The 17,295-nt window shown below is 34.2% G+C and overlaps 1 protein-coding gene across 5 annotated transcripts in view; it reads right to left on the bottom strand.

Annotated features, from left to right (window-relative positions):
* The window catches only part of EPHA5 (EPH receptor A5), a 433,113-nt gene that overhangs the window by 334,454 nt on the left and 81,364 nt on the right, over positions 1–17,295 (bottom strand). For all 5 annotated transcript variants that reach the window (XM_004383346.2, XM_012557556.1, XM_012557557.1 and 2 more), the window contains exon 3: positions 1,816–2,479. In XM_004383346.2, coding sequence (XP_004383403.1) covers positions 1,816–2,479 — 664 coding nt within the window. The remainder of the gene's footprint in view (positions 1–1,815; positions 2,480–17,295) is intronic.

Here is a 17,295-nt window from a genome sequence, read left to right as displayed (position 1 = left end):
GAGTCCATTTTACTAATGATTTCTACAGTGCAGTCTCTCCAGTTTGTCCACTGTCACTCAGCTGGGTCTTCACCACTCGATTATTAAGAGAAGAGTGTGAAGACAGAAAGAGAGGATTCGTGTTAAGTGCTTGCACTAAAAACATTCTGTCAGAACACTATTTTCCCCAAGATATTTTTATGATGAGCACTAGCAGAATGTTTCAAGCCCAGCATCAAAATTTATCTTCTAGCAATGCAAAAATACAAGCAAATTGAGCATGTTGCTTTGTGACACTAGCAGTCAAAACATTAGAGATAATCAATAAAATTTATTTTAAAAATATTATAAGCAAAAGACTGAAATGTATTCAACAGATTATATTTAACTCCTCCTTCTGATTCTATGATTACACATATCTTCATTTTAAAACATGAAAACGACTAAAAAAACAGTTGATAATGTTAGAATTTTCTTTTAAATTCAGTCCCAAACAAAATATGATCCATATCTCTGACAAACTTAAGAGTATTTCAAAAACACAATTTCAATTTAACAAAGCTCTCAGATATATATTAATATTACCAGGTATACTGGGTTGTAGATTAAATGGAATAACAACCATAGAATTAGTTGTGGATGGTATTATAGGGATAAAAAATGCGAACTGATGCTGAAAAAAGGAAATTTAAGTACTGTACAATGTGTTCCAGGAGAGAAATAATTAAGCAAAGCTACTGTGATTTACAGCTAATTTCCCTAGTTTTGTTTCCCTGGATCTATAATCAATCTACAGTCAAGCCTCAACAAACTTGAGCAAGTTTGATTCAGGGCATAAACTGGATTTATTTCTTTAAAAAATGCACCTGAAGCTGCCAGATGGGACGAAGATTTCTCAGCAGTTGGTTTCCTCCTCAGATAACACACGTTAACTTGCATTACCATTTAGCAAGTGTACATCAGAGTGAAAACATATACATGTTTTTTAAAGCGAACATCATTTGTTTTCTTCCCCATACATTGTTCTTCACATTGGCATAAAGTGCTATTCCGTTCCATTGATAAATATCAAAGTTTAAAAGGGCAACTCACCACACTGTGGACAAATTGAGAGAATTTTCATAGAAAGAGGGAAGTAGGCATGATCAAGTTTGAGTTTAAAAGAAAAATTAGAGCAGAAAAAAAATCTCCAAGTGAAAATTGCTTTGAAATGACCTTTCTGTCTTGGCTTTATCGCCATTATTTCTCTAGGACACTACTTATTGTGCATTTCAAATTGACCCGTGAATTTTAAAAATTGAGCATGTAACAACAATCATATGTAAACAATGCAGTAAACTATGTCTTGTCAGTCTACAAATGTTTTGCTGTGGAGTTCATATAGCTGAGTTTATTTCTGAAGAATTGTTAAAAAGGCAGTTAAGAGCATGCAAAAGCAATCCTCATCTAAGATTTGCATTAGAGTTTTATACAGCAAGTACAGAGCAGAAAATGACTTCATAGAGAGAAAACCTCAGTAGTCATACAAAGAAAGCAGTCAGACAAAGAAAGTTCTTATTTGGGTTGTTCAAAACCAAAACTTTTAAGAACAAAATGAATATAAAATATTGCACTGCAAGTAAGATGCTGAGTATTAATTATGCATAGGCAATAAAATATCACAATAAATCTTTCATCATTGCCAGAAATTTTAAAATTCTAAGAAGAGAAAAATCAAACTTGAAGAGAAATAATCTCCATAAATTAGCAAAGTAAAAGGTCATTTGCTCATAATCATTGAAGAAAATACATAAACATAATCCAACTGAAGCAGACAGCCCACAGGCAAAGCCTTACCTTGACAGGTGCCATTTTTCTCTTCATATCCCGCCTTGCACATGCATTTCCCAATGGGCACCAGCCATTCCCCTTCAGCGCTGCAGTGCATTTTGGGCGGTTCATCTGTCACCGAATTGTTGACACAAAAGCCTGACACTTCAAGCAACTGTGAGGAATCAGCTCCAGTGATTGTGTCAGGGAAGACAGCCAGGTGCCGTACCACAGAAGGGCATTTTTTATAGTACACGCGAACAGAAACCAGAGCAATGCAAGCACCCACATCTTGAAACGCAAGATAAAATCCCTTCTTGCTTAAGGGTCCTACATCTCTGACCTCTGTATTCAGTTTCATGACACGGTCACCAAGATCAAGTTCTGTAAAGCTCTCATCGGCAGCAATGGTATCAATTTTGATGTACTGGTTTTCCTTGATGTTTCTCCCATTTTCATCATCTGACTCAAAATAATACATGTTAAAAGTTTCCTTACAAGTCCCCAGTCCTCCTGGAAGGCTGTTGCAGTCCCGCAGAGTAAACTTGAGTTCTATGAAGATTCTGGAAGCACCTTCATTGGAGATCCAACTGGTCAAAAGCCAGTTATTCTGATTCTGTTCCATAACTTTGCATACCTGGTATGTGTGAATGGGGGCATAATTTTCATCAACTTCACCAATCTCTTCCCACTACACAATATAAAACAGAAAGATAAAAATTCAAAAATTAGAAAATGGCCAGGGAATATTAGCAGAAATAATCAGAGAAAAGTAATTCAGATTTATAAATTTCTATAGCCTTGGTATATATTAATAGGACAGAGAGCTATGTAGAGAGAATCACCAAAAAAACTTTGATTTCCCTTTTTAAATTAAGAAATTAATCATGTTTTTCTGTGTCTTCAAGGTAATTCAAGGGCAAACATATATGAATGCTATAACCCAGAAAAAAAATTAAGTATTTCACAGTAAAAAGAAAAGAAAATTGAATGTGAGTGAGGCCAACAAGGAGCGGAGAAAGAAAATTTTGTATATTTGAAAGAAAGTTAAGTATATAAATGAACAGGTAGAAAATTTTTGAAAGGAAAAGGAAGTACGATTAAAAAAAAAAAAAGAAAACATTAAGAAAAAAGACCAGTAAACTTGGTAAAGAAGGTAGAAAAATATCACATATGAATCCACAGTAATTTGTTAATTCTATCATGTTATAAATAACACATCAATGCAATAAAATTTGAAAGAAAATCCATTAGTTTAAAATTAAAAATAGATATTTATCTCATTGAAACCATTTGCTCATCTTTTACAAATTGGATAACTCTATGTTTATTCATAGATTTAGCTATAAATATAAGCACATAAAACCTGTTACCGAGATAGTAGATAAGAATTATCTTAGGTGAAGGGAAGGACAACACACAATACAAGGGAAATCAGCACAACTGGACTAAACCAAAAGCTAAGAAGTTTCCTGAATACAACCAAACACTTCGAGGGACAGAGTAGCAGGGGTGGGGGCCTGGGGACCATGGTTTCAGGGGACATCTAGGTCAACTGGTATAACAAAGTTTTTTAAGAAAATGTTCTGCATTCCATTTTGGTGAGAGGTGTCTGGAGTTTTAAAAGCTAGCAAGCTGCCATCTAAGATACATTAATTGGTCCCAACCCACCTGGAGCAAAGGCGAATGAAGAACACCAAAGACACAAGGAAAACATTAGCCTAAGAAACAGAAAAGGTCACATAAACCAGAGAATCCATCAGTCTGAGACCAGAAGAACTAGATGGTGCCAGGCTACCATCAATGACAGCCCTGACAGGGAACACAACAGAGAGCCCCTGACAGACCAGGAGAAAAGTGGGATGCAGAACTCAAATTCTAGTAAAAAGATCAGACTTAATGGTCTGACTGAGACTGGAGGTATCCCAGAAGTCATGGCCCCCAGACTCTCTGTTAGAACAGAACTGAAACCATTCCTGAAGCCAACTCTTCAGACAAAGGTTACACTGGACTATGGGACATAAAATGATACTCGTGAAGAAAGTTCTCAGCTCAAGTAGATACATGAGACTAAATGGGCAGTTCCTGTACGGGGGGTGAGATGAGAAGGCAAAAAGGGACAGGAGTTAGTTGAATGGACATGGGAAATCCGGGGTAGAAAGGAGGAGTGTGGTGTCACATTATAGGGAGAGCAGCTAGGGTCACATAGCAATGTGTGTGTAAATTTTTGTATGAGAAACTGACCTGAATTGTAAACTTTCGCTTAAAGTACAATTAAAAAAAAAATTGCCATGTAGTCAATTCCGACTCATAGCGACCCTATAGGACAGAGTAGAACTGTCCCATAGAGTTTCCAAGAAGTGCCTGGTGGATTCAAACTGCCGACCTTTTGGTTATCAACCATACCTCTTAACCACTATGCCACCAGGGTTTCCATAAGCACACAGACAGATATAAAATAAAGATAGAAATTGTAGGTTATATGGACAGTTTTGTCATTTCAAGTACTAAATGACTTCCTGTTATATCCCGGGAACATATTCTTTCTTAATAATACAGTCTTCCATGCATAATGATCTTAAGAGTTTTGGAGAGATATAGGATGTAGAAAAGTCAAATATGCTTTATGTTTTGTAAAATGTTATTTGGTCAAAGAATGAATATAAACTTATCTCTTTCCTAGTAAAATACTCCAGTTTCAAGAATCAAAATGTACTGTAACCACTTCCTGAAAAAATATAGGACCAAATTTTTATTATTTATATAAAAATGTGATTTTTAACTTCAGAAATCATTTACACCCATATAGAATCTGTATGTACAAAAACTATATATATTTTGATTTTAAATCATTAAATGTCCCTGAATCACATAGATCAATGAAATCATACTGACTATTAAAAATTCCAGAATTTGTGACTTCAGACATTAAGTATTATAGATAATAATAAACTCCATAGAAACTCATTTCTTTAGAGATCAAATTAAATAGAGCATTATTTCTTGATTGTGTTCAACTCATAAAGATATGAAACCATGTGGAAGCACAAGTGATGCAAATAACTCATATACCTCAGATGGTCCTATCAAATTTCTAGCTGCCACAAGACAGACAAAAGTAAAAGGTGCTAATCAAGTAAAACTAATGAGCCCCTTCAATTCACAAGGGAGACAGACATCACAATTTTATCTCGCCAAATAACTTTCACATTATGGTGTTATACGAAGTCTTAGTTCTTCCATTTAATCTCATTTTTGTCCTCTCTCAAAATGTGTACACATAAACTTTACTTAGCTTCTGATTTTCTAAACCAGCTTTACAGTTTAGCACTCTGTGATTAAACTATATTTTCATCCTGAAATGACTTAAGTGTTAATCTCTTTATTCTGAATGTCATAACTTCTGAATGTCATGATTAATATATCATGCAAAAGAGCACATCAACTAACTAAATGAAAACAGTGAAAATTATCAATTTACTGTAATTTAAGATTAGTAACTAAATATATATGCTTTGACTTATTAAATTATAAAAAAATCCTACAAAATGCTCTTTAAAATAAAATAAATAAAAAATGCTAACTTATTTTTGATAAAAAATATTTTATTTTCTATAGTCTGACAAAGCAAAACACAAGTGGATTTCAAATCCTTGGTTTTAAATTGTTTATAGAAAACCTATTTCTGCATATATATGCTCGTCTGACCCCGCTAGCAAGTTAAAGGATTTGGATTAGTAGCATTTTCCAAGGTTATAAGCCAAACAGTTTGCAGTCTTTGTCTGTACAAAGTCAAAGGTACCATAAATATTATTAAAAATGCAAGCCAAGCAGCACTTGACAAGACAGCTTAATAGGTACTGCTTCAGGTGATAATTTCAAAGCACATACGTAAGTATCTTGGTTCTCTGATATTCTCAATTAAGAAGAGAAAAACTGTAATTTTCTTTGATGTTAGAATTTATCATGGTGAGATTTTATTTATTTTTATTTTTAAGTATCCAAAGTATAAATGAAGTCTCACATTTTATATTTCTAATGAACCAGGAGAAAGGTGTTAATTTAAATAATTATAGCCTTAAGCCATAAGCCAGAGAATCAAATAGGTAATACATGCATGGCATCTCCCATAAAGCTCTGCTTCCATTTAGACAAATATGGTAAAAAATGGACAAAATATTTCATTTTAGATTATACTATCTAAAAAAAAGCTTTAAATTCTTCCAAGTTTTCTTCTCTTTTAACAGAAAGAGAGCATCTTGTTGTCCTCAGCAAAAATCTTAGGAAGGAAAAAGAAAGCAGAGGATGAAAAAACAGTAACACTCATCAAAAACTTCCTAAAAATGTGGCAGGCCTATCACTAGACACTTTTGCAAATGTTACATCAACGAGATTTCTTTAAAGACACAGATAGAAAATACTATTTTTTCTGTTTAATTTCATTGTAATTCTTATAAATCTATGATTTAAATAAAGGATTTGCCAATTGCTGTAAATGGTGTGCCTGGGCATTTTGAAAGTGAGGGTCACTGAACGTCAAATGGTGGATGTAGCTCTGCTCATTAGTCCTGGCAACTCCTCAAGGGCTATCCTCATTGACCCTAGGCTTTTTTGTGTGTGTTTGTTTTTTATTACCCTTTATTCCTATTCCTTTGCTTTAAGATTAAAGAATTAGTTATATGATCATCTGGGATCGGTTTTATTTCTCTCTCAGATGCTTGGGCTTTCTCCTTTTTCCTGTAGGCACTGAAAACTCCAGGTCAGTTGCATTTTAAATCCATGCCTCGTCAGGCATCAAACATCAGCCTTGGTTACCTTCATCAGAGAAGTAGAAACGAAAAAAGACTTATTTTCATAGATATATATGTTAACCTTGAGCGTAATATATATATAGATACACATATATGTATGTATATATGCACACATACACATGTAAATTATGTACATGTCTATATAGGTACATATATAGACAGAGACAAAGAGAGAGATTGATTTAATGATTATGGAGTTAACAACGCTTTGTATCCAAGCCATTAAGAACAATTTTCTCCCTGTCTGACTCCTACTGCTCTATGTGGCTTCTTACCCCAAATTCTGTCTTCTACCTTGTTAGCATTGTTCTCCTTCCAATCTCCTTGTCTATCTATTCACTTCCTTTGTCTTCAGAATCTGAAAATATTGACTCAGAACACACAGACTAGACCAGCTATTGTATTAAGCCCCTTGGATTAAGTTCCCAAATCTGCATTTGGAATCATCATGGGAACAGAGTTGATTTTGACTTTTCAAGTTATCAGGGATTACCCATTGTCAGCTCCGTTTTCATTACTGTATTTCTATTCATCTTGTTTCTGCAAGGAGATTAACTTCTTGAGGTTAAGATATGGATGTAAGAAACAAAGTTGTAGACTCATGGAAAAAAAAAAAAAACTTGATTGACTTAGTACAGAGAAAAGATTACCAGCCTGAAATCCCAGTTTTAGTCCCAGCTTTTACAGTATCTAGGTATATACACTGAGACCCAACCAGTGGCATGTTGGCTACTTAATTTCCCAGGCATCTAATATCCAATATAAAGTATCAGAATGGGCCTTAAAAAATCTATCTCCGCTGTTCATTTTCGAAATAAGAAACTGAAGAATAGACCGAAAAAAAAAGAAAAGAAAGAAACAGAACTATACTGACCACCTGACCATCTCTTCTACCTGTGTCTACCTGTGTCTTCTTGTTAGCGTGTCTCTGTCTGAATTGGTGTGTGTGATTCTTTGATTCATTGCATTGATTGCTACTGCACTCTCTCTAAATTCAGTTTTGTTTTTTTCTGACATCATGTAACCATAAAAATCTTTATTTATGTATATACCTTAATACTCAGATACACAGATATAAGGGTAGAGACATGATTGTCTTATTCTCTGCAATATTTCAGTCTGATACTGCAGGGCATGGAAGAGGAAATCTTTAAATATTTTATAATGAATGAAAAGATGTAGGACATACACATAGCCCTCTTTAGTCTAGAGGCCCTACTAACTTGAAATATGAAATAATTCTGCTCGTTAAATAAATGATTATACGATTTGCCTTAGATTAAAAGCAAAAAAATTATCTTCTGTAAATTGTCTAAATTTTATATTATAAATAAAAGTGAAAATTTATAATATCATATATTTTTGTTAAATTGGTCCTCAGTAGTTTCTTGTGTATGTGTGTGTGTGTATGTGTGTGTGTGTGTTAAAACACCCTAAGCATTTATTTTTTACTCAAAACATAATAATTATCAGAAAGATGGTAGAAGACTGGGCAACGTTTCGTTCTGTTACCTATAACATTAACATAAGTCAAAGCCGACTCAATGGCAACTCACAACAACAAGCATTTATTTCAAGAGATATTTTAATTTCAATTATTCAGATAATAATTATAAGTTTACTTTTCATGTTAATCTGTGGAACTATTTTTAAATTAATATTATAGTTTATTAATTAGATCCTAATAATTTTACTAATTAGAGCTTAGTTTGGATATGTTACTCTTGAGTGTAATATGGTTTTAAAATACTCACTTTTTATTTTTTTCACTTGCTAGCCTTCTTCACCACTCTGTACAGATTAAAAGCAGAGAATATAGCATACCTGTAGTTGGCACAACACATTATTTCATATTTCAGTCAAATAGTATTAGGGCAATCTTAGTCATTTTCTTTTGCAGAGTGATCAAAAAATCTGTCTAGGAATTAATTGCATTATACTGACAAGACCAAAGCATAACTTTCTAGTAAAACCTTGTTTAGCACATTAATACTTTTTTAGGGATGGAGGGCATTTGTATAACTATTTATTTTCTAATTTCTCAGCATTTTGTATTATGTCATCTGAAATACTCCAAAGAGAAATGAACACTGTGCTTCTCAGTTTATTCAAAATATTTTTGTATGCCATTTATTAGAGTTCAGTGTGAACGTATTTATGCGGTATATTTTGTTTACTCACTATGTTTTGTTTATTTTACTGTGGATATGCTGATCAAAGATTGCTAAATTACTACTGTTTTTAAAAAGGTATTACTTTACTATGATGATACAAAGTGCCTGGTATATTTTGACTATGCATTAAAATTTGGAGGGTCACGCATGTTGCCCATTTTAACCAGTGAGCAACACTTTCCAATTGCTACCTCATAATGTGTTTACTTAAAATCCAGAAATTATGGAAGTGTCCTGCTATTGTCCTTTTACAGGTGAATGACAACATAAAAAGCAAAGAACTTCAAATACAGCCATTTTTATTGTTTTTCTTTTTATTAGTGTCTAATATGCTAATTTATTATTAGATTCTTTACTTTTCATTTCAAGTTTTGTTTTTTTTTTCTATTTTGCTATTCTGATTGCAGTTAGGGAAAATATGCTTAAGGATGAACCTGAATGAATTATTTGCATATTTTCCCTAGGTGCAATAAACGATTGCTAAAGTTCTTCACCATAACCTTTTATAAAACTTATTTTTTGCCTACATGAAATCATTATGATTTTCCTTCCCATTAGATGTACAGTTGAGCTTTATCTGTCTGTTGTAAAAGCAGAAGTCTGCCATTACTTAATACATTAAATCCAGAGCGCTCCCCCTCAGAGAAAATGGGCCAGAAAACCTTCAAATGGCAAGTGGCTTAGGAGTAGTTATTAATGGCAGAAAAGATGAAGTACGCTACTAATAATTGAGAAGAAGACATTTTTTGCCCTTCACTCTCTGTCTCTTTATTTTTGTTATTATCATCTTTGATATGTTGTCAACTAGAAGGCATTCCTCATTGGGAAGAAATATTATATTTATTAAAATTGATTCCTATAACATACAAATATAAATCCATAGTCCTCCTGCCTGTCCAAGTAACCATCCAAATTCTTAAAAAAAGACAGTCAAATAGAATAACAAAATCTATCTTCGGTCATAGTGCTTTGAAAGACATACTAAGCAATTGAAAGGTGATTCTGGAATATGTGAAAACCTCAAAGATAATATAGTCCAGGAAAAAATAGTTTAAAGATACAGCTAGCCAATCCACCTTTAGAAAATCAATTTTCCCATTACACACTGTAGGTATAACATGATCATTCAGAGCACAAACACATCATTTTGCACAAGAGTAAACTGAGACACAGAGCAACTGACTAATTAGTGTCAAATTAATGTCTAAAATAAAAACTCTCTGATCATAATTAATGTTTCCTCCTTTTGAAGGGTTAAAATTACAATGCATAAAATGTAGGGGCACATGAGGTCACTTTAGCCAACGACAGAGAAAATTTTCTCATCATCTAATAAATTAGGTATTTATATTTTCAAAAGATAAAATTGTGAGCCTTTGTTGTACAATTATAGTTCCCATTCTTCTTTATTAAGTTTCTAACTTCTGAATCAGAATTATGCACTACCCACTGGACAACAGAAGTATCTCTGATTTTCATGTGCAACCTCAAGGACAAAATGGCTTAAATAATAAACCATGCAGCATATACTTACTGTTTCAGAATATTAATCTCTTTAATAGCTATGATTCTTTTGTAAAATAAATATGACAAAAGACATCAATTTTCAGTAAAAATCATTTATACTCAACAATCTTGTTACATTTTCTCACTAATATGTTTGTGAGGAAAAAAAGACATCAAGTAGGAATTCGAGTTCTTTAAAACAGCTTTAAAATTCATAAGTAAGACGAAGCAACACTGATAGAAACGACGCAATTTTCTGTGTATGAAATGAAATTGAAGTTCATTACTGTATTGCCTGTGGAATAACACTAATATTTATAGGCTCAAATTCAGTTCATGATACAAATTAAATGATTTCAGAAAGACAGGGACTAAAACTTGGAGGATTATATGAGTACTTTCATAGGAAAATCCATAGGCAATTGAACATCTACATACAACTGTAAATATGGATGGCAAAAAGATATTTTTATTGCAGAAAAATTCATGTTTTTCCTTCAATCCTGCAGTAATTATTAGAAAAAATACATCCAAACTGATCTTTTCTTCATCTGATATTAAAAAAAGAAAAAAAAATCCAAGAGCAGAAGAAATGAATTTGAGATGGCAAAAACCAAAAGCACCAGATCACATAGAAGATGCACAGCTAGAGAAGCTTATGAATTAGAGAAAGAAAAATATTTCTTAATGTAATAGTATGATAAATGTAATTAAAAAAACACAGCAACAAAGAAAACATACATATCACAATTGCACAACTGCTTATTTATTTACCGTTATTTCCCGTCCTGGAAAAATGTACTTTGGAAAACAAATTAAAACTTATCAACCATTTAGTAATAATTTTAAAAAGCAAAATGAGATAAGTAAGGAGGTATACCTGAAATTAATATATTAATAAACTGAATTAAAATCTGAAATTATCTCATTAGTGTTTTATCATAAAGCAGCCTCATTAAATATGGTACATGATGCTTAGTTTGTCAGTGATTTTTAGCTATGAGTTATAATTTTAATAGAAAAAGCTAAAAATGAGTAGGCTTATAAACCACTGATCTAGTTCACTTTCATTATAGTTTCACTGTATATTGGGACATCTCCATGCTTAAGGCATAGTAGCCTCACTTTATATATTTTCTATCATTTTATACCAAGAGATGATCAGCCCAACACTTGATATCATGCAAAAATGCAGCAATATAAATGATCTTTTATGTACTCATATGAAAGTTTAGATAATTAGTAAGTTTATATTGTTCTAAAGAGATATTTGTGATCTTAATTATGTACTTGCATAAAGAGAAGAAGACATTTACTGTGAAGATTTTAGGGTTTATGGAAAGTCATATATTACTTCCATGTTTCAGGATTTCACAGTGGACACACACAACACACAATGGAGAATTCCCTTCATGATAGTCATTGTGAAATGTTAGATATGGTCTTCCCAGTATTATATAAATGAATATGTTCTCACTAACATTTAAAATTTAAAAGTGACTACATTTACATTTTTAAAAAGATTATCCTCTTTAATATAAATACTATATACATGTATGTCAATAATACCTATTATTAAGGAATCTTGGTGGTGTAGTGATTAAGAGCTCAGCTGCTAACCGAAAGGCTGGCAGTTTGAAGCCACCAGCCGCTCTGCTGGAGAAAGATATGGCAGTCTGCTTCCATAAATATTACAGCCTTGGAAACCCTAGGGGTAGTTCTTCTCTGACCTGTAGGGTGGCTATGGATCGGAATCAACTCGACAGCAATGGGATTGGGTTATACTATTACTGACAGCTATAAATTCTGAGGGGAAGTATCTTTTCTCAAAAGCAGTATGAAAGTTCCAGTAAATGAAAAATATAACAAAACTATTTCACTTGGGAATCAATTTAATGAAAACAAAGTAGATTAAACTTTGATGTGTTTAACATTTCAGGAAAAATAGATACAATTATACCTTGCTATTCAGGCCAAAAAAGAAAGTAAGTTTCAGTGAACTATCAGCAACTCTAGAATATTTAGCCAAACTATAACATATACCAGAAAATATAATGTTTCCTGTGCTCTTTGATCTTTATTCTGTCCCCATTTTTCAATAGATAATATTACATTTGTAGTGTAGGTCTTGACAATAGCATTCATAAATCAATAGCAGAAATCATATTAATCATGTTCTTGTAATCAGTGGCTATTCAACAAAAATTTCTATCTCATTTTTTGTTGGGAAACAGCTACATTAGGGCTTTGAGATTATTCAAGTTTAAGTGATTGTATTGCCATAATATAAAATCCACTCCATCCACTTGCCACAGCCATACTAATAAGATTCTATGGAAATGGAAGACTTCTATAATCCGTGTGTCTTCCAGTCAGAAGCTGAACTTTGATGGGGAATGGCTTTATTTTTCACACGATCAGCGCTTCTCTGATTGAAAGTAAAAGAAAGAAAACCTTTGGGTCCATAGCAAATTCCTTCTCCTGCATTTGTTAAGCCAGTGTCTCACCACAAACTGATATCAATAAAATATGCTTGTCTAAAAATACACATTTCTCTTCAAAAATTTAATATGAAAGTTTAAAAACATTAGTGATAGTTCTGAAATAACAATTTCAAATCTTCAGGGTTTATTTTTATACGTTTTTGATCATTGGTTTAATGAAAATTTAATTTTGTTCTATTAGACTATCTGAAGAAACTGACAGACTAACATTTATAGAAATGTTTCTCTGTTCATCAAGAATTAATCTAAATGTTTTACTGCACTTTATTTATTTTTGAGACTCCCACTGAAAATAGATGTATCTAATATTGCCGGGAATCCCCTACAGCATTAAAAATCTTTATAGTATTAGTGGCATTGAAACAGTAGGGAACATGAGTATTTACATTTATTCTTCCTATTTGGGTCTGCTTTCTGTATTTGTTCTTTATCTCCCTAAATTGCTCCTTAATAATTTTGAGGCTTTATTGTTTTGAGTTGGTAAACACAGATGGGAAAATTGAAATTAAATTTGCAGTGTGAACATTAAAATTAGAACAAATTGCTGAATGCCTTTTTCTATGTTTATCAACACAATCCTTTTCACCAATATACCCTGATAATAGGAAACATGAATAGATAAAATGCAGATAGCAAGCAGTAAGACTAGTTACGGCACAGAAACATATTATTTTGTTTTAGCCTAATGGACCTTACATATCATCTGGTACTTTCATATCAATTTATGGGTGAGCAAACCACTTTTGAAATGATAAGGAGATATCCATAATGACAGGAGGTAAACATTCCCTGACTTCCATTTATTATTCTGTTTGCTATACAACTAACAGTCTGCCATGGAACTAAAAGTCCTCATCAAAGATAGCTCAGTGGACTCCTTAACATCTCAAATTCTATAATAATATTACTCCATTCTAATTTTGGCTTATTACTCTGAATATAGGCTAATGCTATGTACACTGAAATGTGTGTTTTAAGGAGAAAACCAGGCAGATATGAAATTAAATGTTAGAAAGGCTACAGGAAAACAGAGACACTGTTTTAATGCTTCTGGGAGTATATATTGGTAGCAAATTAGGATAATTGTTTAGAAATAATAGTGAAATTTAAAATTCTTAAAACCCAGAATTTCCACATGTACTTAGGTATACATGTGCCAACACGAGCTCGCCAACACTGTAATAGCCAAACATTAGAAACCACCTATGTAATCATCAATAAAAGAATGAATAAACTGTTACATTCATACTATAGATAACTATACAAGAATTAACATTAACTCAGTTGTATGAAGGTTGCAAATATATAATGATTAAATAATAATGAAAATTAAAAAAAATTAAAATACTTTGCTATAATTCAAAACTAATTAAAGCAATACCATACATTGTTTTATTATACTCATGTAATCATACAGTGATAAATGTGTAAGAACATAAAAATCACTCTAAATTGATGAAAATAAAACACACATTGCCATCAAGTCAATTCTGACTCCTAGCAAACTTACAGGACAGAGTAGAACTGTCCCATAGGGTTTCCAAGGAACATCTGGTGGATTCAAACTGCTGATCTTTTGGTGAGCAGCCAAGTTCTTAACCACTGTGCCACCAGAGCTCCTTCATGAAAATTATCTAACTAAAAGAACACAGAGAAAAACAATTAAAAAAACAAAACAAAACAACAACCAAAAAAAAAAAAAAGAGCCTCAGAGACCTGTGGAACAATATAAACCATATCACCTTAAGTGTTAAGTGTTAATGTTAATCTTAAAAGGAGAGAGGACAGGAAAAAAAGAAAACACAATATTTGAAAAAATAATAACTGAAAATTTCTCAAATTTGATGAAAAACATTGATCTACATTTTCAAAAGCCTACTAAGCCAAATTACTAAACACATGAAGACATCCACATTTAGATACATCACAGTCAAACTGCTAAAGGTTACAGACATTTAAATAATGAAATCTTAAAAGCAGCAGCAGAAAAACAACTCATCAGGTTGATAGGAGCAACAATATGGTCACCAGCTGACTCTCAATAGAAACACTGTGGGCTAAAAACAGTAGGATGACATATTCAAAGTGCTGGAAAAAAAAACTCTCAACCAATAATTCTGCATCTAGCAAAACTAACTTTAAGAATGAAGCTGACTCATGGAGGTGGGGCCAAGATAGCAGAGTAGTCAGACGCCTCCGGTGGACCCTCTTACAACAAAAACTCAAAAAAACAAGTGATTCAATTATATATGGCAATCTGGGGGCCCTGAACATCAAAGGCAGAGTTGAGAAACCAGACAGAGTGGCAGGGGGAGGGAGAGATGTTCAGAAGCAGCAAGGAGTTGCCAGACCTGACCCTGCAAGAGCCTGAGCCTTTCAGGCCTGATTAGCTTGGAGGTAAGAGGTAAGGCAAGCAAGCAGCAGTGCTCGGGAGGCACGTTTTCTGTACTGGAAGAGACCCAGCATGAGACAGGCCACATGGCCACCCAGAAACAGTGAGAAACAGCCCTCCACAAAAGATAAGTACTTGCATAAGGCCTACCACATGGACCAAAAACACTCCACTTAGGGAAAAACCTCTTTCCCATTTACCTCCCAGCTCCCTGCTCTGCAATGGGTCCCAGACCGGCTTCAGCAACTGCCAAGTCCACTGGACTGGAAGTAGGATCCCTCACACGCCAGGAGCCATTCTCCTGGCCTTGTAGAGTGAACAAATTAACAAACGGGAAAAAATAAACTGCCTACTCCCCTAAGCGAGAAACCCAGAGTAGGCACAGCTCCTTTGCCTAGGCACAGGCATAAGAGATCCACGGACTTTGGGTGCGTATCCGTCTGCATAGACTTGTGTGGGCCCATTTCCACAGTATAGGCCCTCATTACCACAGAACAACAGGGTATATACCGAAAGTCTAACTTTAGCTGTGAAGTGACGGGTTCTTGACATTTGACACTGCTCTGCTCATTAAGCAGGGTCTTCACCTACCCGCATCAAGGGCCTGAGGATGGGTGGCTCCACCCATGCCACCTAGCCACCTGCAATAGGGGCCTGTGAATAAGAGGTGCCCCCCAGTCCTTACAGCCAACAGCATTAGGTGCTCATAGTCCAGCTGCAAAACCCACCCACGTATGCGCTCTAGGGAACAGGGACACGCCTTCCTCCTGGACACTCAGGGGCAGCCGTCAGCCCCCTGACTTGCTCAGAGTGTGTCCCCCTACCGCAACCAGATGCCTGAGCTTACACCAATCACCCTTGCCTGTCTAGGTGTGTAAGCGAGAGCCTACACCACACACTTGGTGGCTATCTACCTGGGCAACTGAGGTGAATCCATACCAGAAGGGTGGGCAGACTCCTGAGCTCACATACCCAGTAACAGATCTAACCACTTGGTGACAGGACATTAGAGCTTCAAAGTTGCCAATAATCAAACTAGCTCATAAGAGTAGCCTATTTGGGTATATCAAAACAAAACAGGAAGCTAGGACACAGTAAGCAAACATAAAATAAATAAATATAACTTACTGATGGCTCGGAGACAACAGTCAATATCAAATCACATAAAAAGGTAATCCATGATGGCTTCAGCAAGCTCCCAAAATAAAGGATCTAGAAATTTTCCAGAAGAGGAGAATATCTTGGAATTACCGGAGGCAATTAATATACAGAACTCTTCAAGAAATTAAGCAAAATGCAGAAAACGCAATATGGAAAATTAAAAAGATTAGAGAAGAGCATAATGACAAATTTAACAGGCTGTGAGAATCCATAGAGAGATAGCAATCAGAAATCCAGAAGACTGACAATAAAATTTCAGAATTAGACAACTCAATAGAAAGTCATAGGAGCAGAATTGAGGCAATGGAAATCAGAATTAGTGAGATTGAAGATAAAGCACTTGACACCAGCTTATTTGAGGAAAAATCAGATAAAAGGATTAAAAAAAATGAAGAAAACCTAAGAATTATGTGGGACTCAATCAAGAGGAATAAACTACAAGTGATTGGAGTATTAAAACAGGGGGGATAACAGAAAATACTGAGAGAATTCTTGAAAATTTCTTGGCAGAAAACTTCTCTGATATCATGAAAGATGAGAAGATACATATTCAAGATGCTCATCGAACCCCACATAAGGAACTTCCCCCAAAAAAGCCACCTAGACATAATCAAACTTGCCAAAACCAAAAATAAAGAGAGAATTTTAAGAGCAGTTAGGGATAAATGAAAAGTCATCTACAAATGAGAGTCAATAACAATAAGCTTGGACTACTCAGAAGAAGCCATGCAGGCAAGAAGGCAATGGGATGACATATATAAAGCCTTGAAGGAAAAACACTGCCAGCCAAAAATTATATATCCGACAAAACTATGTCTCAAAAATGATGGCGAAATTAGGGCATTTCCAGATAAACAGAAGTTTAGGGAGTTTGCAAAAACCAAACCAAAATTACAAGAAATACTAAAGGGGGTCCTCTGGTTAGAAAATCAGTAGTATCAGCTAACAACCCAAGACTA

This window comes from Trichechus manatus, unplaced genomic scaffold, assembly GCF_000243295.1.
Source record: "Trichechus manatus latirostris isolate Lorelei unplaced genomic scaffold, TriManLat1.0 scaffold00108, whole genome shotgun sequence".
In the NCBI taxonomy this organism is placed as follows: Eukaryota; Metazoa; Chordata; class Mammalia; order Sirenia; family Trichechidae; genus Trichechus; species Trichechus manatus.
Note: the sequence above shows the minus strand (reverse complement) of the source record. Positions and strands in the feature narration are given on the sequence as shown.